Source organism: Sardina pilchardus, chromosome 5 (genome assembly GCF_963854185.1).
Source record: "Sardina pilchardus chromosome 5, fSarPil1.1, whole genome shotgun sequence".
In the NCBI taxonomy this organism is placed as follows: domain Eukaryota; kingdom Metazoa; phylum Chordata; class Actinopteri; order Clupeiformes; family Clupeidae; genus Sardina; species Sardina pilchardus.
Window position 1 is genome coordinate 35934711 of NC_084998.1, and position 26899 is coordinate 35961609.

Below are 26899 nucleotides of genomic sequence, written 5' to 3' on the forward strand. Positions count from 1 at the left end.
TCTGTATAGACATTGCAAGTTTTCATGGTGATCATCGGCGCAGCTGTAGCTGATTGTGAAAGCCGATTGGAAATACATACGTTTAGAGCAAACGTTTCAACTATGTTTGCCATGGTAGACAAAAACACTCAAATAAAACAATAGCCTAAAAAATAACTGTAGTGCGTAATGGACACGGCTCTATATCCTAAATAATTGTCATAGGTAATATGACCTATCCTTACTGACAATAATTTAGATTGAGCACAACTAAAGTTGCACAAAGGCAAAATACAGTCCTAAGCCTATTATATAGCCTGGCCAATTAGCCTATTGTAGATGCGCAAAACCAGCATTTGCGTGCGTGCTTGCCGGTGAGGTGTAGCCTACAAAAACGAGCATAACATCTGATTATTAAAGTATGGCTATAGGATATAGGCTACTGGTAAGAGAAGAGCTGGTTTAAAATTCAAGTGTAGTAAAAAAGTTTGTGCACATCCCCGGTCAAGGTGCAGAACAAGAGTAAATCATAAAAAATGGAAAAAGGTTTGCACACTTCAAATCCTTCTTTTTTGATTTTATTTTATTTTATTTAGCACAAAGGAATGACGTTTCGACCGTGCGGTCTTCTTCAGATTAAAATTCAAGTAACGTGCGCTATTTAATCCCTCGAGACCGACTGTATTGCAGTCTGCTGACAAAGCCAGGCGACGCTCCCAACCCATTCATTCGTTTTGGGCACGATTCACGAATTAATGGGTTTGCCCTTAGTTTAAATGGAGGCCGGGGAGAGCGCGCGGCAGCTATTGTTATGTATGGAGCTGGCTTAACACAGTTTTGTGCGTTATATATAGATTCCTGCATGCTGCATTACCGTGACCCTTAGCCTACCTTGTGGATGATTTTTTTTCTCATTGGAATACAGCAGGACAGGATGCCTGTTATCTAACAAACGCAAAAGCTGAGATTGTTGGAAGGACTAGGCTACTCAACAAACTTGTTTTTCGTTTCTGGGAGATCTCGTTATCGTTTTGGATTGTCGGATTTTTATACTTATTGTTTGGATTTATGGACAATGAACTTGGTTGTTAGTGCTTTACAAAGCTTTGTGTTAATAAGTGTCGGTCCTCCTTCAGCTCACTGCGCGATGTAGTTGCGCACTAGTGGCCACGAACTCATTAACTGTTTACGACACAATACAGTGTGATATTTGTGTCTGTCGTTTCGTTTAATGCATCTTTGACATGTAAACAGGTCTTCTGTCCGTTAACTTGCCTTCTTTTGCATGGGGTTGCTCGCATCCGCCCGTAACCTTATAGGCTATTATGTGCGTAGTGGCAGTATACTCTTGATTATAATCAGAGGCAAATTGTTACAGGACAACCTAAATGACTTCCCCAATGCTTCCCCACAGCACATTTCATTTTAAAAGCATACAATAGAATGAACAACGTCTATGGACTTGCTATGTTAAATCCAGTAGCCTAATAATTAGGCTATGTGCCACGTCCGATTTCGCAAGTGATGTAGTAGGCTACATTTGAAAATCGGCAGCCGTCTGAGAGACTATCCATTTCATGAAGAACAATTGTCTTGTGCGATCATTCCCCCTCCCCCACACTCGTCTAACCAGTTCACTAGACATTATAGCCTACCTTTATGCGGCATTGAGGACGACTGCCTCCCTCCCCCCCTCACTCTCCCGACAGACACTTGGGCCTGACATGTAAATGTAAAAATGTGTGTGTGTGTGTGCGCGTGCGCTGAACCACGAATTCACATATTAACTTTTCTTTTCAGCAGACATCGCAAACATAAAAATATTCACGATAAAACAATGCCTTTCATCTTGATGGGTTCCAAAGATGTTCGTGGAATGAGTTTTGAACCCCGGTCACCGGCGTACACAACAAATGCCTTAACTAGTTGCGCCACAGCTCGAGTCATTTTGCCTCCTCGCTAAGCCTACATTTTAACACTTGCCAACAAATATAAGGGATTCAGTCAGTCGAGTTTATCTATTTGCGGCATGCACTTGAAACACTGATCAAAAGTTCTGACATGTTAAACTGACGTTAGTCATTAATTCACCACATGATGATAAAATGCTGTCATATAGCTTGACGCATAGCCTACGGTAGTCTATGCCTATCTCTGAATCAACATGAACAGGCATACCGAGATCTATATAAGTTGCTAGAAACTTATTTTGCTGAGCTAGGCCTACTAGTCGATGGTTACAATGAATCACCCTCACTGCCCTATCGCATATCTGACCATCCATTGTTACAATGTTACAAAATGCGCGATCTTCTCCATGCATGTAGCCTACGGTTATAAGTAAAGTGACAAGCATAGGCATATTAAAGAGATTTCTGTTAAATACATTTTATTTTCAGTTGTCAAAAGTGGTGGGGACAAAATCTGTGATAACAAGTGCTGGGTACATGTACCCAGCGTCGCCGGTTAAAATGAACATGCCTCCGTTTTAAAATAACCTAGGCCTACACATTTCTAAGTATTCCTAGCATATAAATGTAGCCTAAACGTCCATCTCTTTCGTCTTCGCCTTGACAATAATAGCCTATTCACGGAAATGCGGTCTTGTAACCGTAATGAATTAATGAATTAATCTAAGGTTGCCTATAGAGTCTTTCAGGTTGAATTGAAGGCCATTTCCTTCTGATAGGCCTATAGGCGATTTTCTAAAACCATTTTCATTAATTTCAACAATGGTTTATTGAAACGTCGTTTCATTAATTTCGCCAGTCATCACCTTAATTTTAATGATTAAATGAGACTGATTAAATGAGACGGATATGCGGAGCATTTCTCTCCCTCTCCATTGACCAAAACGTTGCTCTGGCATCTCTGCTGGACTGATTGAGTTATAGGCTACGTCACGTGAGAGAGCTGTGAGGTAGGCTGTAAAACATTCGAAAACTCTGCAACTGCAATCTGACATGCCGAGCGTCATGTCCCTTTTCTCCGCTTGTCACCAGCGCGGGCGGTGTCTTTGGGTTTTTCCGTGTTTTCCGGCATGAGCCGACCCTTCATGTTATTAGTGCGGTCTTATGTTGCCCCCTTGCGGTTGCAGTTTTAATTACAAAGTTCTGAACCTTCGGGATTCCCGATGTGCGGCAAAGACAGGAGCATTCTCAACCCGTACCATCTGTATTGCTTAGGCTGTGCTGAAAAAGGGATATATAGTTAGTATGACTCTTTCCTGAGACATCTATAAAGTCATTAATGCATAATATTGCAACATGTCCACCCAGTATAGCCAATTAGGCTACTTTGTTTACCCAGTACAGTATATAGCCAATTAGGCTGCTTTGTTTACCCAGTATTATACTAGCCAACTAGGCTACTTTGTTTACCCAGTATATAGCCAATTAGGCTACTTTGTTTACCCAGTATAAAGCCAACTAGCCTACTTTGTTTACCCTGTATATAGCTGTGACGCCCCTCTGCTCCCCCTACGGGCCGTTTGCTTCTCGTGGTGGCCACACGGGCAGAATGCTGGCTTGCAGTGGGGATCCTAATTGAGGGAGATTGGCCTCACCTGGCGCCGGTGTAGCCATATAAGCCATCATCACCCCCTACATCAGTCTCTCTCTCGACCACCACACATGCACACATCTTTTGGACGCACGCACTGCATAACACTTCTACTTACTTACACCTGACCTACACGCATTCATACACTATAGTTTTCATCCCCCTAGACACTTCCTTTAAAATAATACCTTAATAAATATAATTTGATTTGGAATCTGTTGTTCTGCCTCTTTTTGTGTTGTGCCTTGAGCCGGGCGTAACAATAGCCAACTAGCCTACTTTGTTTACAATATCTACAGGTTGCAAACAGTGCTGCTGGCAGCTGAAGCAGCAAAAGACAGAAAGAGGTAGAGCTGTAATAGAATTCATCAAACAATAGAGCTATAATTCATCAAAAGACTATAGGGTGTAATATAATATGAATTACAAGTAAGGTATGGTACAATTGCTCACCAAATCCAGTCATGAAAATGATGAAAAGGTTATAGATTCTATAAGATAACCACAATCTTTATAAAAGAAATCTGCCCTTAGAGAAGCACAGGGGATGGTTTTCTCATTGAGCAAATTGAAACCACAGAGTAGATGAATCTAGCTAGTTGAACAACACTGTAACATCAGTTACCTGGAATTCAGGAATATGCTCACCTGTCAAATGGCAATTCCTGTGCTATCAGATGCAGCTTCTGAATGATGTCGGCAGCTTCTTTGATCTTCATATACAACAGACAAAGGTCAGTTAAAGAAAAAAACAAAAAAAACAAGGACCAAACTTTTAATCTACGAGACTGCTTAAAACACTTCATTCTCCCTACCCAGTTCTTCCTGTCTACATTGAAAATAAAATGAAATACCAGTCTTACAGGCCCCAAGGCCAGGGACAGCAATATACATTTTGGGCCCAATGAAAGAAAACAATTTTGCTAGGTGGGTCCCTTAGATGAGGATTTCTGGTGAATTTTGTGGCAACTAAGTGATAAACTCAGATAAGAATGTCATACTGTATGATAGCATATTACAATACAATGTATTAGACCTAAAGGAAACCTACACAGTTTATCATACACAACTCATTCAAGAGTGAAGTGGCCTATAAGTAAGTAAGTAAGTAAGTAAGTAAGTACAGTCATGGCTAGGGTTGGGTATCGAGAATCGATGGGAACCGGGACTAGCTTTCCAATTCTCCCGGAATCGTTCAAATTTCAATTCCTAGAATTGATTCCCAGTCCGCAAACTGGAAGAAGAAGCCGCTAAACACCAACGAAGAAGGTGTTTGCATAACCGAGCTGAGGCAACAAGAAGACGATTTATATTGTAGTTGAAAACAGCCCTGTGAGAAATTTATAGTAAATGTCATTCAGAAAGACCGTTGGTTAGCTAGCTCATTTAAAATATCCAAACTTTTTTGACCCTGCCTTTTACAAGAATCGGAATCATTAGGAACCGGAATTGAAACAAGGAATCGAAATCGGAATCGTTCAAATTCAAGTGATACCCAACCCTAGTCATGGCTAAAAGTGTTATAGCATAAACATAGTATAAAAGGGCATAGCATAGGCCAATGTTGAAAAAAGTTAAGAATTTGGAACTCTGGCTTTCACCTCTGCAGTCATGCAATTATAAATTTAGTGTGCGCAATCTGCACCATGCTGGCTGATCAGATGAACAGATGATCTGACGGGTACAAGAAGAATAATACAACCCGAAACAAAAACAAAAAAAGGACCAGGCTTCTATTGGAGACCGGCCTTTAACCCAAATCTGTAGCCACACCAGGCGTTTAAAAGAGACATGCGTCTATTTGGGACTCGGCTATTGTTTGAAGTTTTACGGTAAAACGTATTTATAGAGCACATTTAAACACAGCTTTCACTGACCAAAGTACTGTACAGAGTAAAATAAAGAAAAAAATCTAAAAAGCAGACAGACACAGATCAACAATAACAGCAGGAGACAATAATACAGGAGACATGTACAGAGTTACAGACAGGGCACTTGACAGAGTTTAGGGAGCTGGGAAGGATAAGGTAAAAAGATGTGTTTTGAGCTAGGACTTAAAAACACAGTACAAAAATACAGTTGATAGGAATGTGTTATGGTATGCTCACATATAACACACATAATGACAACACAACATCACAAATGTTGCAGGCTGGTGCATAAATAGGAATAGTATGCAGTAAAATCACCACAAGTGGTCTGGGTGATCCTGCATGGTCATAGCAGTCCCTCAAAGTTGATCAAAATACTTCTCGGAAAATTTGAGTCTCCTACATATTTTAGTTCTTGAGCAATGAGCTTGTGAACTTTGCATTTTGGACCATCTGAGGTCTGGGGGAGGCCTAGATATAACACTAGAAGCGCCAAGCGCCGGTCATTTGACCGCTGACGCGTATTCCTAGAAGCGCCGTGTGGGTTTGACCTAGATATACCTAGAACTGCGATTACAAAAAAAAAAAAATCTTTTCACTCGATTAAATTCCAGGACCCTACGTTCACGACTTTTCCTAAATACGCGTGTTTTGTCACCCAGAATTTTTACATGATCGAAAGCACACCGGTACAAGCTAGTTTAGAGCTATTTTGCGCTCATTATGTGACAACACTATGTTGTCTCGCGTTCGGCCATGTTTGTCCAGGCTGCTATTCTCTTTTCTCACAGCAGATGTCGCAAAGGTTTCCTGACAGTCGGGCATGAGAATAATATTTTACCATAAAACATATAGTTTATATATGTGCAATATGTATTATATGTGATTTATTGTAATAACTATTTTTCATTTACATGGCATAGTCTATGGAGGCGATTTACAGTGGTAAAATGCGAGTTTGTTTTGAAAACGTTGCGACGTTCTATTAGGCAGGCCTACATGTGTAAAACATATTTTCAGCTGAAATTCGTCCGTCGTAGCCTATTTATGTACGTAGGGCGCGTATGCCAACGTACATTCATAGTTGTATATCTTATCTTCTATTTGTATGGAGTGAGATAGCTGTCAATATATTCGTGTCATAGATTTGATGCACGTTCGTATTTGTCTGTAGTCGTGCATAAAATAAATATTTGTGAGTTCTCAAATGAGTCCAGTCGTGCATAAAATATATTGTGTGTATTTTATCCATCAGAATACGGATGGGAAAAAAATACGAATTCAAAAATTACAAGTACGAAATCAAACTTTACAGGTAGGCTTTCATTTAGTAGCCTAGGCCTACGACTTCGCACAAGTGACTGAACTGTCAAAATACGTCATCGCCACACAACCACTTTCATTGTCGTTGGTGGATGTAAAGAGCAACACCAGCACGGCCCTCTTTTATATTCCAGATTTTGCTGAGAGCATGACTGAGACATTACTTGTTTGCTGGACTGACAGTTACGTTGCAGTGAAACGAAACCGGCAAGTGGAGCAGCGTTAGCTTCCCTGACTGCGACGCTGGAGACCCGTGTTCATATCCTGGCAGGGACGTAATATCATAGTTCATTGACTGAATTCACTGACCGTTTTTGAACGTCGACGAACAATTATTTTTTGTTAATGTTTTTTAATAACAAGCTCTCTGAAATTTGTTTACCATTAACGAAAAATAATTTCGCCAGCCAATAAAAATAATTTCGCCATCTGACAAACTTTGGCTAAGCCAGTTAGACTTTTTGCATCTAAAAATAATTATATCAGAGACACACGCTAAAAATAAACGCGAGCCTATAAACGATTCCCACTGGATACACTATCAGTATTGTGCTCGTTGCTACGATAGGCTACACAGGACTCAGTTGCATGTTCTGTAGACATGAAGTGGCAACTAAAGCCATCATCAGCCATGAAAACTTCAGCCAGCCGTTATTCTCAAAGCAAATGGCTTTGGGGTCTATAGGCTACATAACACACTGTCCATTGCAAACATAGCCTATTTGAAACCGATCATTCCCCCTCCCCCATACACGTCTAACCAGTTCACTGAGGGGGGTGGGGGTCGTTTTGCTACGTGTGGACATGGTCTAGGCTACAGACATCACTGTGGCATTGACAAATGCCTCCCCACCCCCACTGCATGGCTGTAGGCTGGCTGTTTGTTGTTTACATGCAACTCGTGGAAGAATGCGCAATCATGTTTCATCACGCGTTTTAGAATGTTCGAATTCGCCAGCGTGCGTGTAGTCCTAGTTGTGTGAATAGAAAAGAATAGAATATACTTTATTGATGCCTTGCTCAAAAGTAGGGTACTTCTGCCATAGCCTACCCAGGTCGGGGATCGAACCAGCAACTCTTTGATGTAAGGGCTGAAGATCTAACCAGTGGGCTACGGCTTTGTCCCTTCGTAACGTTAATGTCTGTCTCAATCCATAATCACGAATTCACATAGAAGTTAGCTTAAATTGTAGAAACAATAGGCCTATAGCTGTTTTTCAGCAGACATCGAAACATAGCCTACACATTCGCAAAACGGAGAATATCTTTTTCACTCATCATTTATAATTAGCCTAGGCTACTTCTCGCGCCTATGCCTGCTCAGCATTTCTGCTCTCTCCATCTCCCTCCCTCCGAGGTAGCTAGACCCTAGATGCTTCTCCCTAAATGAATGAACATTGTCTTAGAAAGTAGCCGCGGTAGCCTGTAAAATGCGGCATGAAATCCTGGCTACTGTGTAATTGAAACCAGACTAGGTTAGGCTCTTTGTTCGGTCCGGTCATTTTCGGCGGCGCGAACATAGCTACCTATTAAATGAATAGAAGTGTATTTGGGGAGTGAATTAGAACTAGCCACCCATTCATTTTAGAGCTTAGATTATCTGCCCAAACCCGAACTGCGGGTTACGGATCTCGAGATCCAACAACACCGGTGTTGGGTCGACATTTTTCATCCTTCCCCTCCCGTCGGGTCAGGCTCCTAATCACAGAACGCGTATGCCTCCGTTTTAAAATAGCCAAGATTTCTAAGTAGGCTAGCATACAAAATGTAAAAACGAAACATAAAAAATGAAATACTATGAACAAGTTGAAAGTCAAGTTTGCTCAAGGTTTGTTCAAGAACTCCTCCAGAGTTTTTTCCTCAAACAACACAAATCAACAAATAAATGAACAGATAACTCAAACATGCTGTAGGCCTATGTCATAATGAAACAACCACAGACAACACAGTCTGACAAATGTATTCAAACGATTCGTGCACGAAGCGCCATCTAACTGTCATTATGTGTAAGTAACAGCCTCCCAGTCTAAGGACTCAGCGGTCTTTTGACCGCCTCGCCGCGCTTTAAGTAGTTCGCAACAGCACGGCGCTTCTAGTAGGTCGTCAAAGCGGTCAAATGACCGGGGCGCGGCGCTTCTAGGTATAAGTGGGTCAGAGGGGCGCGGCGCTTCTAGTGATAAAGAGCTGCAATAGTCCAGTCGTGATGTAATAAAGGTGTGGATGACTTTTTCTAGGTCATTAAATGACAGGGAAGGCTTAATTTTGGCAATTACTCTGGCTGTCTTTGACAGCAGCACAGATTTGCTTGTCAAAACAAATGTCTGAATCAAGAATGACACTTAGGTCTCTAGCATGGGACTTGACATATGTGGCAAGGTGATCTAGTTTGTAACACTACTTGTTACACGAATGTGTGTCTGTAATTAATATGAATTGGTATTTAATATGTACAATTGCATTAATATGTATACGGGGGCATTATGAAGAGTTTCCTGGCAATAATGGGTAAATTATTTCCTCTAGTCTAACTAAATGTAGATTGGGGTCATGTGAGTGTTGAGTGAAAACCTATTTTATTACCTCCGCCAAGGAGGGAGGGAGTCAGTCTGTCAGTCTGTCAGTCTGTCAGTCTGTCAAAAAGTAATGGATGGATTTCGAAATTTTCAGGGAAGGTCAGACATCACCCAAGGAAGAAACTATTAGATTTTGGGAGAGATTCGTAACATCGTCGGGATTCCGGAGCCATTTATGTGTTCCGCTTATTGGTGTAATGGCATGGTATGGCCACGTGATGGCGATCGGAATAGTTTAGGTTCAAATGTATGACAACCTAGGAAGAGCAATACAGGCGGAGGTCTGCGCTCTCTGAGTGCTCTTCTAGTTATCTTTTGTTTTGTATGAGGTTGTTATGTCATTACTTAATGGTCTGTCGAATGTGCAGTTTTTTGGGCCAGTTCCGGTGACATGGTGGCAGCTTGATTGAGTTCGCCCTTACCTCCCCCGATATTAACTCTATTTTTTCGTCTATCCTACATCTAAATGAGGAAAATATGTTTGGAAGTTAAACTAAGTAATGAACCTTCGGTCCGGAACGTATAAGGAATTTAATAAGTATCAGCCAAAGAAGAAAACCGCAAACAAACAAAAGGCTGGAGAGGCAAACAGCAATGCGAAAGCTGTTTGCAGAGCTAAAAGACTCCTTAAGCAGTGAATTCAAAGACTTGAAAGGTGAGCTGAAAGAGTTTTGTCAAGAGACGGAGCGCGTTATTAGAAAGATTATGCAACAAACGGCTGATTTGAACCAAAAGTTGGACGCAACAACAACGCACGTTGTTCAGCTGGAAGCTTGGGTGAGCGACTTGGATGATGCGGAGGTTGATAACCAGAAAACCACGAAATGGGTAAAGTCTCGAATTGATGAACTTGTTGATCAGATGGACTAATGGGATAATAAGTCGAGACAAAACAATGTGTGCATTTATAACGTACCTGAAAAGAGGGAAGGGAGCGACATTACGGAATTTCTTGATCAGCTGATTAGAAATGAATTTGAAGTGCCGGGAGATTTGAACATTATTCATGCTCATCGCACCTATCGAGAACGTAAGGACTTTGTTCGGCCGATTATTGTCACCTTCCTCAATAACAACACTAAAAGACGCGTCCTGCAAGCTGCCGGGGCAAAGAAGGTAATGCTAATGGACACACGGATTTACTTTGATCACGACTTTACCCTCAAGGTGAGACAACAAAGATCCCTGTACAAGCCTATCAGAGCACAATTGAAGGCCCAGGACATCAAAACCCACATTCTGGTTCCTGCTAAACTAAAGGTTTTCTACGAGGACGAGTCTACAAAAACCTTCCCAACTCCAGTGGCAGCAATAAAAGAACTTGAAGAAAAAGGATTATACAAAGACGAGAATCCAGGCTGATCAATGATCTTACACTGGAGGTAGGACTAGAAAATACAATGGTTTGGACACTCAGTTTACCTACTTGAATGTTAATGAAGGCCTTGGGCTTTATTTTTTTTTGACATATTTTTTTCCCCCTTCATATCCCTCCTCTGAAGAGACAAACTAAACAAGGACATACTATGTTTATTGGAATGTTTAAGTAACTAGCCCATTGGCTACTGTTTGTGGTAAAGTATTTGGTTATAGTCTTCTCAAAACAAAGCTTATTTATGCCAGAAGGCGATTATCTGTTTACTGTAGGACTTGTTATAAATGGGGGAGGGGGGGGGGGCACTTTACAAACTGCTTCAGGATATGTAACTAAAAAAATTGGTTATATTGATCCTAATTACTAGAATAAACAACAGTCACCAAAGATATCACCTAATAATGGGGTGGTGCAGATGGAACTTTTGTGTTAGTATAGGTCCTATGTGATGTGTGTTGTAGATATGTTAAATTTCATTTTTGTGTTTTCATGTTGTTGTTTTTTTTATTTGATAAATCCTACCGGTTACACTAGCCTGAATGGTGGCAATTTTTTTTTCTTCTTCTTTCTTTAAAGGACTATGGATAAATCATTGAAATTAATTACATGGAATATTAAAAGGTATAGGACACCCTATTAAAAGGAAAAGAATACTTACAGCTCTTTAAAAAGAAAAAGTGGGAATAGCCTTATTGCAAGAAACTCATAGCCTGGATGCCAGACCGAAGTTTAGCCCCGCCTCCATTCTTTTTCTGCAGGGAACTTCGGTCTGGCACTGCTCCGTTCAGCTGCTACTATTCGAGATACACTTCGGCTCGGACCAATCACATTTCACAGGGCGGGCTTTACGTGATGATTGACATATGAACAGCAGTGACGTTCACGGCTGCATGCGTCCTCGTTCGCTTAGGTTGAGGTTTTATCACGGATTCGCACAACTATTTCTGAACACTTAGACCAACGAGGATGTGTGGGAAAACTTCAGTTTCACTTTCACCCAGTTAAAACAGCATGTTTGGGGGATGTTGTTCCCGTTTGTTTAAAAATGTCTGTTTGCTCGTTGGGTTAACGACACACTTCCCCAGCTGTTCATTGCATACAGTTTGAAGGAATTATTTTTAAAAACGAAGGAGGATGTTTTCCATAGCCTACCCTGCTACATATTTCTGTCTTAGATTTCGCAGATACTGACAGCCAATAACTTGTTCTGTTTGGTTTGGTCTATCCAATGAGTGCAGAGCTATCCCCCCCCTCACTGTATCGGTTGAATCACGCCCCATAATCGCAGCTGAATGGAGCAGTTTCAGACTCATATTCTGATAAGAATTGAGTATCAGTGTTTCCCACAGATTAGAAGGCAATGTGTGGTGGTAGCCCCATGTCCGACGGGGGGGGGGGGGGGGGGGGGGGGGGGGTGCACCCATATTTTCATTGCATCGCCTTTTTGTCGCTCTCCTTTCATATAATGCAAATTATGTTTTTAACAAGATGTAAAGCTTGTCTTTATTTGAAACACACACATTATGTAATTATTTACATTCTATATATAATATACTGACATTTCTGATATTCATAACAGCAAACTTTATGCAGATTATAGCCTACTATTCATATTACAACTCCACTTCTTAAATTCAGCTGTCTGGTTGAAGCCTCAAAATATTGTAAACAAAGTAGCAGGCTAAGCTTATCATACTCTACTGGTTGGACTGTTCAGTTTCCCCACATGTGTTTAAGTTTCAAGGTAAGCTAATACTTTTTCTCCTTGGGACAGACCCATTAAGTCTCGGAGTTGAAAATATTGGTATTGAGATGGTCAGTCAACTTGAATGCAAGAGTTTTAATCAAATACCTGCAGCATAGCCTACTAATGATGCTAACCGAATTTGACAGTAATTTAGCTAGTTCTGTGCGTCAATGCGTTCACAATTGTGAATGTTTTATTTGGATTAAATATGCATGTCGATGGCTTGTGTCCATTGACCGCGCACGAGAGCCGGCCAAGGAGAATGAGTTTACTTCTACTGTTTGGTAATTTAGTTGCACGCATAGTCTACAAAAGTTGCGGGAGAACTTTATGCTTCTACCCGAGCAGCGTCAGGTTCATCAGTGCGACCACCGACCACGCTTCCAGGGATGATCTTGTTGGTTTTCATGGAGATAGACGCGGTGTGCACGGAGGGGATGGGCTGTGTGTGCCTGTGTGTATGAGAGACAGACGCGTGAGTGACAGAGAGGAAGCGCAAGGAAAAGACATTCAGCTTAACGAATGCTGCGCGTTTTTAGCGTTTCAATAGCGCACAATAAATACATAAATAAATAAATAAATAAATACGAAACGAAACGCAATATGTGGCGGCCGGTGATGAATCTGTGGCGCACCGCCACAACTTTGTCTATGTGTGGGGAAACACTGAGTATGACGTCGTCAGGCTAAGAAACTATGAAGGTATAATTGGTGCAAAAGTCACTAGCACATTTAACTGGAGATTTCGCATTCGCACACTAAAGTCACAAATGTGTAACCGTACATTTGAAGTTGTACATATTTTTTTCGTACCTTGTTAACACAAAATAGGGCTACGGGTTCACGAATCCGTTTTACAAGTTCACAAAACCGTTTTACAGATACACGAATTCTCACCTGTGCATCACAAGTTCCTGGCCTCATCCCCTCGAGACTTTTGCCCCACTCACACTGCAACGATTGGGGCAAAACACATTCGCACATCCGTGTTTCATAGTCTGAGAACATGCACAACATTCGTGCATTTGTAAACCCAAATGTGAACTAATGCAACAGAAGTTGTGCATCTGTGAAATATTTTCTCATTAATAAAAGTCTTGCACGACTACAAGTGAATTGATACAAGTGCTTGAGTCTACATCTGCGAGTTTCCGTCGCTGTTTTCCGGGGACGAATACTTTTGCACCAATTATTCCACCTGGCGATGTGCAAAACCGATTTGTACTCGTGCACACAGAGAGCATCGATCGAAAACAACAAGGCGGCCGGATCTGGATCTGGATCGCGCACACACATCCCTGCTCATAGCCTAACCTCCGCTTGTTTCCTCATCAATATAAAGGTCAACGACGCACAATTTGTAGATTTTCTTTTCACAGAGTGAGAAAACATATTTCGGAGTGATTATTTGCACCCGGGTGTAGCCTAAATAGTGATATGGAGGCATTGTCTTATTTGCACCCAAACCTGTAGCCTAATGCGTGCAGAAACAGATGGGATGGCCTACCTACATTTAACAAGTTAGGATTTTTAAAAACAATCTTTTTGATGGAAACGTGGTGCTAAATTCCCATAAACTTGTTCAGTGAACGGGTAAAACCGTCCGTTTGTAAGCAAAATCAAGAATTACAAGTTTGTTTACCGTCACCTAGCAACCAGAAGATAGTCAAATATTAGTAGTCCATGGTGTTTCACTGGAATTCGTGTAGAATAGCGGTTTAATGCATACACCGGTACTTTGAGATTGTCAGTTCAAATCCCATACAAAGTTTTCCCACTTCTTTTTTTTTTGCATGCCTAAATAGTTGAGAGTTGTTTTCTGTAGAGGAGTTGACTAGAAGCGTTCTACTCACAACGGTAGCCTTTCTATAACTAAAATAAAACTAGACCATTTTGACAGGTTCATTAAGCACAAACTCTTATTTGCCGCGAGGTAACGTCAAAGAAAAGAGAGTCGTTCGCACATACTTTCACAATATTTTATTTTGGCATGCAAAAAAAAAAAAAGAAGTGGGAAAACATTGGATGGGATTCGAACTGTCAGTCTCAAAGTCCCGATATATGCATTTACCCGCTACCCTACACGATTTCTGGTACAACACCATGGACTACTAATATTTGTGTATCTTCTGGTTGCTAGGTGACGGTAAGCAAACTCGTAATTCTTGATTTTTGCCTACAAACGGACGGTTTTACCCGTTCACTGAACAAGTTTATGGGAATTTAGCACCACGTTTCCATCAAAAAGATTGTTTTTAAAAATCCTAACTTGTTAGATTTAGGTAGGCCTGTTTCTGCACGCATTAGGCTACAGGAAATTCCATCCATTCCTCCATTCCACTATTTAGGCTACACCCGGGTGCAAATAATCACTCCGAAATATGTTTTCTCACTCTGTGAAAAGAAAATTGTGCGTCCTTGTCCTTTATATTGATGAGGAAACAAGCGGAGGTTAGGCTATATGAGAAGGGACGTGTGGGCGCGATCCAGATCCAGATCCGGCCGCCTTGTTTTGTTTTCGATCGATGCTCTCTGTGTGCACGAGTACAAATCGGTTTTGCACATCGCCAGGTGGAATAATTGGTGCAAAAGTATTCGTCCCCGGAAAACAGCGACGGAAACTCGCAGATGTAGACTCAAGCACTTGTATCAATTCACTTGTAGTCGTGCAAGACTTTTATTAATGAGAAAATATTTCACAGATGCACAACTTCTGTTGCATTAGTTCACATTTGGGTTTACAAATGCACGAATGTTGTGCATGTTCTCAGACTATGAAACACGGATGTGCGAATGTGTTTTGCCCCAATCGTTGCAGTGTAAGTGGGGCAAAAGTCTCGAGGGGATGAGGCCAGGAACTTGTGATGCACAGGTGAGAATTCGTGTATCTGTAAAACGGTTTTGTGAACTTGTAAAACGGATTCGTGAACCCGTAGCCCTATTTTGTGTTAACAAGGTATGAAAAAAATATGTACAACTTCAAATGTACGGTTACACATTTGTGACTTTAGTGTGCGAATGCGAAATCTGCAGTTAAATGTGCTCGTGACTTTTGCCCCAATTATACCTTCATAAGAAACTCACCTTTCACCTGAAGAACATCTTAAATTACAGAAAGACTGGGTTGGACAAGTTTTGTTTTCATCTTTTAGAACAAACAGCCGAGGAGTTGCTATTTTGTTTCACAAACATACAGTACAGGCCAAAAGTTGGGACACACCTTCTCATTCAAAGAGTTTTCTTTATTTTCATGACTATGACTATGAAAATTGCAGATTCATACCGAAGGCATCAAAACTATGAATTAACACATGTGGAATTATATATTTAACATAAAAATGTGAAACAACTGAAAATATGTCTTATATTCTAGGTTCTTCAAAGTAGCCACCTTTTGCTTTGATTACTGCTTTGCACACTCTTGGCATTCTCTTGATGAGCGTCAAGAGGTCACCAGAAATGGTTTTCCAACAGTCTTGAAGGAGTTCCCAGAGATGCTTAGCACTTGTTGGCCCTTTTGCCTTCACTCTGCAGTCCACACGGTGGTTGGAACCAAAGGTCTCAGATTTTGACTCATCAGACCAAAGCACAGATTTCCACTGGTCTAATGTCCATTCCTTGCGTTCTTTAGCCCAAACAAATCTCTTCTGCTTGTTGCCTGTCCTTAGCAGTGGTTTCCTAGCAGCTATTCTACCATGAAGGCCTGATTCAGGCAGTCTCGTCTTAAGAGTTGTTCTAGAGATGTGTCTGCTGCTAGAACTGTGTGGCATTGACCTGGTCTCTAATCTGAGCTGCTGTTATCGTGCGATTTCTGAGGCTGGTGACTCGGATGAACTTATCCTCCGCAGCAGAGGTGACTCTTGGTCTTCCTTTCCTGGGACGGCCAGTTTCTTTGTAGCGCTTGATGGTTTTTGCGACTGCACTTGGGGACACTTTCAAAGTTTTCCCAATTTTTTGGACTGACTGGCCTTCACTTCTTAAAGTAATGATGGTCACTCGTTTTTCTTTACTTAGCTGCTTTTTTTCTTGCCATAATACAAATTCTAACAGTCTATTCAGTAGGACTATCAGCTGTGTATCACCCCTGACTTCTGCACAACACAACTGATTCCCAACTCCATTTATAAGGCAATAAATCACACTTATTAAACCTGACAGGGCACACAAGTGAAGTGAAATCCATTTCAGGTGACTGCCTCTTGAAGCTCATCCAGAGAATGCAGAGTGTGTGCAAAGCAGTAATCAGAGCAAAGGTGGCTACTTTGAAGAAACTAGAATATAAGGCATATTTTCAGTTGTTGCTAAGTACATATTTCCACATGTGTTAATTCATAGTTTGATACCTTCAGTGTGTGTCTACAATGTCAATAGTCATGAAAATAAAGGAAACTCATTGAATGAGAAGGTGTGTCCAAACTTTTGGCCTGTACTGTATACCCTTTGAATGAATTGATCAGACCTCAGATGCAGAGGGAAGATATATCTTGGTAAATGGGAAGATTTGGGGCAAACCAATAACTACACTGAATATATACGCTCCTAATACAGATACACCTACATTCATTTCTGATATGGTTTCTCTTTTGAATACACAATGCACAACATTTTGTTTGATGGGAGGAGATTATAATTTAACTCTGTCATATTTGGATAAATCTTCACGCTCGGGAGGTTCTAACCCTAAATCTGCAAAAATGTTGCGTGCTTTGGGATCAGAAACAGGGTTAATCGATGTATGGAGAGAAATTAACCCTACAAAAAAGGATTATACTTTTTTTCATCAGGATGCATAGTATCCTGGATCCATGAAATACGTGGCCTTTAAAAATAAAAAACTGCCTGCCCCTTTGTTAACCCTATGTGCTGTGCAGGTGCCCCAGCCAGTCGCGCCACGGCTGGGGCCAATCAATTATATTTCCAAAGTAACCTTCCCAAAATCTGTCCCCTAAGAAGTTTCAAAATGTAGTCAGTACGCCCTATACAGCAACCACTGGACTATCTCAAGTCTAATATATTGAGATACACATTATATGAGTCAGATGGATGCAACAAACCTTTTCAGGATTGTTGAAGACATCACTTCGAAGGTCCCCATCAAGAAACTCATTAAAGTAGGTCATAAGCCTTTGAGCTTCCACTGCCCTCTGACGTGGAGTATTCACACCCTCTAGTTGATCACCAAGGTGACATACTTTTGTAGCAACATAGCTAATATGTTCATCAAGTTCCTGAAAGTGCTGGAAAGCCACCTGCAATGTGGATGAGAGATGTTATACATTTAGTCAGGAAATTAGATAACTATCCATTTCAACCACTAAGATAGTATTCACCTGGTTGCTCCTTTGAAGGTCTTGGACTTTGTGAGCAAATTCTTTGGCCTCCCGCTGACACTGCTGCTCCAGCTTCTCTACCTTTCGCTGTATTCTTTCATCTAACTGCTTCAACTCTTCTATGTGGTTCTCAAACTCCTCAAGCAACCTGCCCAATTAACAGAGAGGATTCATCAGCATAAGACAAGCAACAGTGACTTCTGTGTTTGAACATTAGGGATCTCCTACAGGCAACTCCTAAACCAACTACTTATGGGTAGTTTCATTATCAGGGTAAGCGCTTGAAATGTTCCACTTGTAAGCTACCTGAATGACAAGACTTACTGTAGGAAAACCTTAACAATTGGACAGAAATAAGTGCAAAAACAACCATTTGGCACAAAACACTGATCACACAGAATGGGCTGTTCCTTTGCTGTTAATTTGCTGCCAATCACTGTTGGACCGCTATAACATCATGCAACAGGTACATAGACCCACACATTTTAAGGGGCTCATTCCTTGGACTTGGTGTGCTCTACTGGTATAACCCCCTCCCATCTCCAATGCATCACCCTTGTTCTCCATTACTATGGCACTACAAAGACTACAAAAAGTCTTGGGACTCTTAGCACAAAAACAAAAATAATCTCAAAGTGCTCTTCTCAACTATCATCTGCCTACTTCATTTAAAGGAGCATTTCACCCATTTACATTAAGCTTTTTATTGTTAGAAACCCAGTCATATTTTTCGAATGGTCGTGCATCATTCCCTCATTTTCCCCTGAGATGGGAGAAAAAAGCCGAAAATGTATTTTTGGGTCATGTGGATAAAATCCAACAACTCCCAGAATTCCCTGCCTTTCACTGCCTTACCAGCACCCACCAGGAAGTAGACAAGTACACAGAAGGACTCATTAATGTAACATTTTGGCATTAATAACGATTCTAAAATTAAAACGATCATTGTTTTATGTTGTACTCAATCTTGTGGCCATAAATCAATGTTGCTGGTCTTCAAAAGGAATTAGCGAAAAAATTGTGAAAAAACCCAAAACGTTAATTAACATATTTCCATGTCAAATGTCCCGCAAATTGACAGCATATGCTAGAATACCCGACCTTTAACAAGCATTAGTATCGCTAATACTATTTGTGCAATAACTTGTGAATAACATTAGGATAACTGACCTTGTGAGAGCTAGTCCATTCTAGTTTGAGCTAGCCGGAGCTAGCCCAGGCAAAGGCTAATCGACAGCCAATGATCCTAATCGACGTCCAGGCTTGCTGCAGGCCTTGATGGAGGCCTTGATGTTCTGTGCTGTATTACAGCTCGTACAGGTCATCTCGTGCATCAAATTCAGATCTTCAGAATTCCCATTTGCCATATCAGTTTCAATATCAGCATTCAATGAATTAGTATTTAATATTAAATCGTAGTTACCTATCAGCTTTCTCCACAGACCGGGAGCCTATAGCTTCCAAAAAAGATGGCGGCTATATATTTTAGTTTCTGCAAGTGAAGTCCCACCGCTAGCGCCCCCTCTTGGAAAAATGAGGAAAGTGTTTGTAGTTTCATCTACTCGACAAAGATATAGGACTTTTGACGATATGACGATTTTTACATCATTGAAAGCAGGAAGTCCAACATTGAAAACCGTATTTCTCCCGTCTCAAGGCAAACTGAGGGAATGTTGCACGACCATTCAAAAACATGACTGGTTTTCTAAAGATACAAAGCTTAATGCTAATCGGTGAAGTGTCCCTTTAATCGATGGGGTTCATCAACTCCTCTGGTTTGACAGTTCCATGTTTGGGAAACAAAGTGGCATTATGTTAGCCTAGAAATCTAGACGCCCTAGCGGCAGCAGGGCACAAGTTTAGTGCCACAAAACTTATGACCCCAGTATTTTAAGGAGAAACATTTATTTATTTGTGATATTATTTGTGAATTATTCATTCACATAGAAAATTGGTGTCCTTAAAGGTTGGATATATCCTAACTTTATTACTTAAGGCATTAAAGTCATTTTCCAAAAGATGATTTTATATTCCTCTTTTAAGTCAACTTTAGCATGGGGTGCCAACACTTTCAGCCATGACTGTACAATGCTGAAAAATGCAATTCATTGAATATTTCATGTCTGTTCTCAAACCAATTCTTACATAGGGTTGGGGCATGCTGAAATAATTGTCCAAGGCCCCAGGCGTGATGCATGCCGACCCTGAGTAGCCAATACCACACAGTACTGACACCAGTCAGTTGGAGTCCTCTTTTACCTTTTGGGGTCAAATGCCTCTGCTCCTCCTTTGGATCCCCCTCCTGGTGTCCTCCATGCCAGTCTTTCAATGTACTCATCAGCATCAAATGGCTCCTGGAGAAACAACCTGTGTTAAAAGACTATAGCCTCTATTTTAATAACACGGAAGTGAAACTAATTAAATTACGCGATCCCGTTGCACAAATTGAAGCAGAAATACACCAAATGTTGACAAAGAAGTCTTGGGTCTGTGACTCATTCACCTATTCTGATTCTGAAGGAGAATATCTGCCTTTTGGAGATTATGATCAATCTCGAGTTGGCAGTGATAGTCTGTGAATGGAGGTGTGTCTGTGAATGGAGGTGCGTCTTTGCCGGTATGTCAGTGTCCACTAAGCATTTCGACCCTCTGCCCAACGTAGCTACAGGTACCAGTGATAATCATGATAATCCGTAATTGACTAGTAAAATAGGGCTCTGGAGAACTACAAAGTCACCTGCGATAGAAACTGATTTGACCAGGGTTTGTGGTTATAGTATTAGTTTACTATTGTTGCTTTATATGTTCATTTGTTATGTCGGTGAAATGACAAAAAATAAAGTAAAACTGTTCAAACGTGTTCAACAATCCGTATTTACTGAAAGGTGCATATTAGGGCTTTGACTCCGAACTTCGTTATTCTAATATAATTCGAATTTTTGAAAAATATATGATATTCGAACGAATTTTAGGCAGCTCTTAATATTCAAACCTGTTATGAGCACTATTTTTTGGTACATGTGTTTGCATGCAAACTTTGTTTTCAGATTCAGCAGCTTTCTCACATCTGGTAAAGTCGTGAATCATGAGCTCATTAGCAAGGCTATTAGGCTTACTCATCTGGGCTCCTGTAGGTGATGTTAGCGAGTGGTTTGACTAGCCTATTCAGTTTCCCCACGTGTGTGTAAGTTTCAAGTAACTTCCTCATTGGGACAGGCCCTTTTAAGTCTTGGAGTTGGAAGACATTGGTATTGAGATGGTCAATCAACTTGAATGCAAGAGTTTTAATCTGTGCAGCATGCTAATCATGCTAACCGGATAATTTAGCTTGTTGTCTTCTATGCGTCATTGCTTTCACGATTGTGAAGGTTTAGGATGCATGTCGAGGGACGGGTGTCCATTGAGCGCGCACGAGGGAGGACGAGAGAAAGCGGGCCATGGAGAATGAGTTTAGGCTACTTAGGCTATACTGTTTGGTAAAGTTGTAGGCTATGCATAGCAGAGATGGGAGTAAGTCACAGATATGCAAGTCTCAAGCAAGTCTCAAGTCTTAACCTTCAAGTCTCAAGCAAGTCCCAAGTCGTTTTTGTGAGGGTCGAGTCAAGTCAGGTCAAGTCATAGCTTAGGTCAAGCAAGTCACAAGTCAAGTCATATAATAAGCTGGAAGACAACCGTCTTAAAACTTGAAGAGACGGCAGCCTAAGTTTTATGTAGCCCTCCTTTGCACAAAAAGGCTAACAAATAGAAGAAGGGGATATAAGGCTAAAGAATAATTATAAATGCTCACTAGGACCAGCAGGATCTGAATTACTAACGACTACAGGGCCTGGTGTACCAAATTACCAGACAGAGTGTGTGTGTGTTTAGCTCATGTTTTCATTGCATAATATTCCATTAATAAATAACATACAGAAATAAAATGGAGACACTTCTATGTTAGGCTATATACTACGATTTACTCTTGAAAGTAGCCCATCTCTCATTTATGTCATACTGTACATCTCTCATATACTTATATAACATTTACAGTAATAGGGTTTGTGCATGTTGTTTGGCTGTTATACTTTATGATTTAACAAAAAGCTACATTGATGTGGTAGACCAGGGATGGGCAACTTTCATGACTAAGAGGGCCACAATTTTTTATCATCACCATCAGAGGGCCAAATGTGGCTGCACACTTTCGCACATCAGACATGAGAGAAGCTACAAAATAATTCTGAATAAGAATTAAATGTGTATAACATACAGTATACATTTAATTTTTGTCATGCTCAAATGCATTTTTAATAGGCCTATACATTCCCTAACGACAAATACTAAATAAGTAGTAAATAAGTATTTTACAGCCACATGAGTGAAAAGTATTAATTTCAGTGCAAAGGGCTCACATAAATCATCATTCAATGATAGCACAAAACTGAAAACCAGTTAGTGCAACATAGCCTCATATTCAATGCATTTACTGTATGCTCCCGCTCCATTTTTAAGAATGTATAGACATTTCCTCCTAACGTCCATGGTGAGAGTACAGATGTGATGTAACATCCATCACATCTGTAGCCTACTCTCATCCAACGCAAAGAATTAGCCTACTTGCAGTCATGCATGATTTGTCTCAGCTTCCCCTCGACATTATGTCAACAATTATGTGCGTCGGGACAAAGACCGTTTCAAAGTTTTTATCTCCACCAATGAGGTTATGTTTTTATCGGGTTTGTTGGTTTGTCTGTATATGTTTGTTTATTCGCAAGATAACTCAAAAAGTTATGGATGGATGCAAGAGGAGGTGATGTGTTCGCCTGGAGGAGGTTTGCGCACTCAGTGTTTTTCAGATACCGTATTTCAGTCAAATTGTTATTTGATAGGCTGGATCAATGTGAAACTAAGTCAACATGATAAAAACTTAATGTGATGCAAACAGTAGGCTCTTGTCACGTTTGACTGATGGATATGTGATGTTAGCTGCCAGCTAACGTTAGATTAACAAATAATGTGAAATTAGCTACAGACATTTCTTACTTTTCTTTGTGTAGTCGGAAATGGCGGATAAAATTTAACGTGGTGCTGGATGTGACGGATATTTTTGCGCTGCACACCTTGCACTCGGGAATCGTTGAATAGTCTTTAAATCCAAATGTTATTATTTTGGGACCTGGTAACCGCTTCCATCTTCTAAACCCCGACCGCTCTACTGTAGATGGCGGGCGCGTCACCTAGCACCTAGTAGAGAGGTTGCCAAGTTCGCCCACATGCAACAGGAAATATCCAATCGAAAATATTTTTTATTATTATTATTCACCAATTAGCCAAGACAGCAATGACTTGTCGAGTCATTGCATGCAAGTCTAAGTCAAGTCTCAAGTCATGAGTAGCAAGTCCAAGTCAAGTCAAGTCTTTTCTCACTGTTGATCAAGCAAGTCACAAGTCCTCAATCTGGCGACTTAAGTCTGACTCGAGTCAAGTCACTAGACTCGAGTCCCCCATCTCTGATACATAGTGCCTCCACCTGAACAGCGTTATGTCGGTGCAATCAAGCTTCCAGGGATCTTGTTTTCATGGAGACAGACGCGGTCTGCACGGAGTGCAGTGGAGGGGCTGTGAACGTGTGTGTGTGTGTGTGTGTGTGTATGTTTGTGAGAGAGAGAGAGAGAGACACAGACGCATGAGTGACAGAGAGACGGAGGGAGAGCAGGAAAAGGAAATTCAGCTTAATGAATGCTGCGTGTTTTTCCAATAGCATAAAAATAATGGTCAAAATATTAACAAATATTCGAATACATTCGAAGTTTGATATTAATAACCAAACGAACTTCGAATATGATTTTTGGCCAAAAGTCAAAGCCCTAGTGCATATCTCGATTACCCTGGAAATCCAGAGTTCTGCAAATATCCCCACGTCTTTATGTGGTCGGATAGAGAGTCCAGAATGAACTTAATCGAGTCCGTACCTTTCCAGAAATGTTAATAAAGTGTTGTTAAGCGTTGCCAGCTGCTGGAAAGGTACTGACTCGATTAAATTCATTCAGGACTCCTGATTCACTATCAGGAATAAAGAAGTTACTGTAGTAAAATCATGTTGGTTGCTATGGAAACGGTCATAAACGCATAATTTTAATGGTTGCTATGTTGGTTGCTAGGTACATGGAGGTTTCATGTAGTTGACTGGAGGCATAGTTGATGATAACTGACAGTTGGAATGGTTGAACAGTAAAATAGTTGAGTAGTTTCAATGGTTAAATGATTTAATAGTGTATTGTTGCAGTGAGGTCTTTTCTTTTGAAACAGTTGTGGACAAAGGAAACAGTTTAACAGGATATGTAGTCTTCAGGGAGATTGTATGCTTAAAGCCTGAGAGAAACTTACAGTTGGTGCCCAGCAGTGGGTTGCACCAGCTGAACGTAAGTTCCATCTTAGCTTAGTTCTAACGTAAACTGGCACTACGTTGAAGTTTACAAGCTACTAAAATATAACGGGTTGCACCACGCAAATCGAGTCAGTACCTTTCCGGAAATGTCGCTGCTGCAGCTGGCAACGTTTTAACAACACTTTATTAACATTTCCGGAAAGGTACGGACTCGATTAAATTCATTCTGGACTCTCTATCCAACCACATAAAGACGTGGGGATACTTCGGTTTGGCTTTAGGGATCCTCTACTCACTACCACGTAAGTGTAGTGTTGTTTGGAACAGTAGAAGAGGTATAAAAATAGCATTTTGTAGCGGCGAAAGGACATGCCCGCGTCACTTCCAGGCTAACGAGTTTTGACTAAAAACGGTGAGCTCGAACTTTCTCAAAATACATCCGAATGACATGATTTTGGTGTCAACTCAACGTATGTACTCCCAATAGTCCGAAAAATTGATCTGAAGTGCATTTCACTCCGGATTATCCCTTTAAGTCTATGGGGGAAATTGGAGTTTCTACGTTAAGCGGTTGAAGCTGAATTGCGTGCGTTAGAAGAAGAAGAAGAAGAAGAAGACTTTGGAAGAATAGTACAGTGCATTTTCATGCACTGTAATTACCGGAGTATGAAACGACATCCAAGCCTCCCTGTCTCCTAACCTCTCCTCGGCGCTACACTTCCTTATACACAAACCTTTGGTTTTGGTTATACATTGCTAACGTTATAACTGTATTGACGGAAGTTGGAGGGTTTTCAGATGCTGTGTGGTGTCTTTGTGCCTGGCAGCTGTGCTTTGCCGGTGCTATGCCCGAAAATAGTTCCAAATCTAAATTGGTCTAGTAAATCCCTTCGTGTGAATTTGCATTGATATTTGCACTCGATGTGAATGTACAGGTTACGAGAAATAATTATAAAACATCTTGAGTTATTTGATTCAATTTTGCAACGACATGCCAGCTGGACACTTTGGAATACAGCGACTATGCTAAGCTAAGGCTAACGGGCCGTTTCTAGATTAGGACAGTGGCTGGGTCGGCTACAAAACGCTTTGGCTCACTAATCCAACTCTAGGGACAGCGGGGAGTGACCCAATTTCACTTGGGGGTGGCGTGTTCCTTTAAATTGTAGAAACAATAGGCCTATAGCTTTTTTTCAGCAGACATAGCCTACACATTCGCAAAATGGAGAACATCTTTCATTCATCATTTTTAATTAGGCTACTTCTCGCGCCTATGCCTGCTCAGCATAGCTGCTCTCTCCGAGGTAGCTAGACCCTACAAGATGCTTCTCCCTAAATGAATGAACATTGTTTTAGAAAGTAGCCGCGGTAGCCTGTAAATTGCGGCATGAAATCCTGGCTACTGTGTAATTGAAACCAGACTAGGTTAGGCTCTTTGTTCCAGGTCCGATCATTTTCGGCGGCGCAAACATATAGGCTACCTATTAAATGAATAGTAAAAAATGAAATACTATGAAAAAGTTGAAAGTCAAGTTTGCTTAAGGTTTGTTCAAGAACTCTTCCAGAGTTTTTACCTCAAACAACACAAATCAACACAAATAGGAACCTAAATGAACAGATAACTCAAACGTGCTGTATGTCATAATGAAACAACCACAGACTATCAACAACACGGTCTGACACGAATGACACATGGCTTAGTGCAAACTGAATTTATGACCAAACGATTTGATTCATGCACAAAGCGCCATCTAGCTATCATTATGTGTAAGTAACAGCCTCCCAGTCTAAGGACTGAGCGGTCTTTTGAACGCCTCAGCCGCGCTTTAAGTAGTTCACACCAGAACGGCGCTTCTAGTAGGTCGTCAAAGCGGTCAAATGACCGGGGCGCGGCGCTAATAGGTATACAATAATCCAGCGCGAACTTTATGGGCGCTGCCATCTTGAATATCGCCATTACTGCGTGCCTGCGAGTGTGACGAGTGACACTTGCCTGTGCTTTTCAATGAAGGCATCCTGTCAGAGAATGTCTAACAAGAGATCCCGCTCATGACAGAAAATGTCAGGTGAAAGGGAACATTGGATCAATGATGTCAGACTGTGCCAAAACTTACCAATGAAGGTAATTTATTAACAACATAAGGTATTAAGACGTGTATTAATGACAGCTAACCTCTGCAACAGCAGCCTATGGAGCCAACGGGCTAATTTCTTAGCAGCCAGTCACGCAGTAATGGCGGTTTTGTGTTACTTCAGTGTTTCGCTGGATTAGTGTATAAGTGGGTCAGAACGGCACGGCGCTTCTAGTGTTAAACATTTGGCGTTCGCGTTAAAATATCAAGGTGACAGTGATCATAGCTTGCGTGGTATAGACCCAGCTCCCAGCCCAACTTTGAGAATAGATTAACGCCGATATTTTTTTTAAAGCCCGATAAGTTGATGAGTTGCACGTTAACGCAGCACGTTAACGCCGATAACGACCCATCACTAACTGATACACAGCAAGGCTTCAAAGCGGAAGGTGCCTGACGTTAACGTGAAAAAGGCATACTCAATGATTTTCACATTTACAGTAGGACTTTATCTCTGACCACTTTCCAGCCATGGCCTTTTGAAATTTGTATGTCAAAATCCAGTGTTGCTTTTTTAAACCCTGGCGGCAAGAGGGTTAACAGTGTTGCGCAAGCAAATATTCCACTATGCACGTGCATGCCATAAAATGCCTGATGACCATTGATTTTTTGATGTTATAGGCTAGACACTAAAAATGAGA

The 26899-nt window shown here is 41.0% G+C and overlaps 1 protein-coding gene across 1 annotated transcript in view; it reads right to left on the reverse strand.

Annotated features, from left to right (window-relative positions):
* Positions 1–26899, reverse strand: part of exoc5 (exocyst complex component 5) — an 83976-nt gene that overhangs the window by 54113 nt on the left and 2964 nt on the right. Inside the window, exons 2-5 of the mRNA XM_062537384.1 lie at positions 20019–20113; positions 17760–17907; positions 17484–17678; positions 4189–4253 (exon numbers count right to left, since the gene is read on the reverse strand). Coding sequence (XP_062393368.1) covers positions 4189–4253; positions 17484–17678; positions 17760–17907; positions 20019–20113 — 503 coding nt within the window. The remainder of the gene's footprint in view (positions 1–4188; positions 4254–17483; positions 17679–17759; positions 17908–20018; positions 20114–26899) is intronic.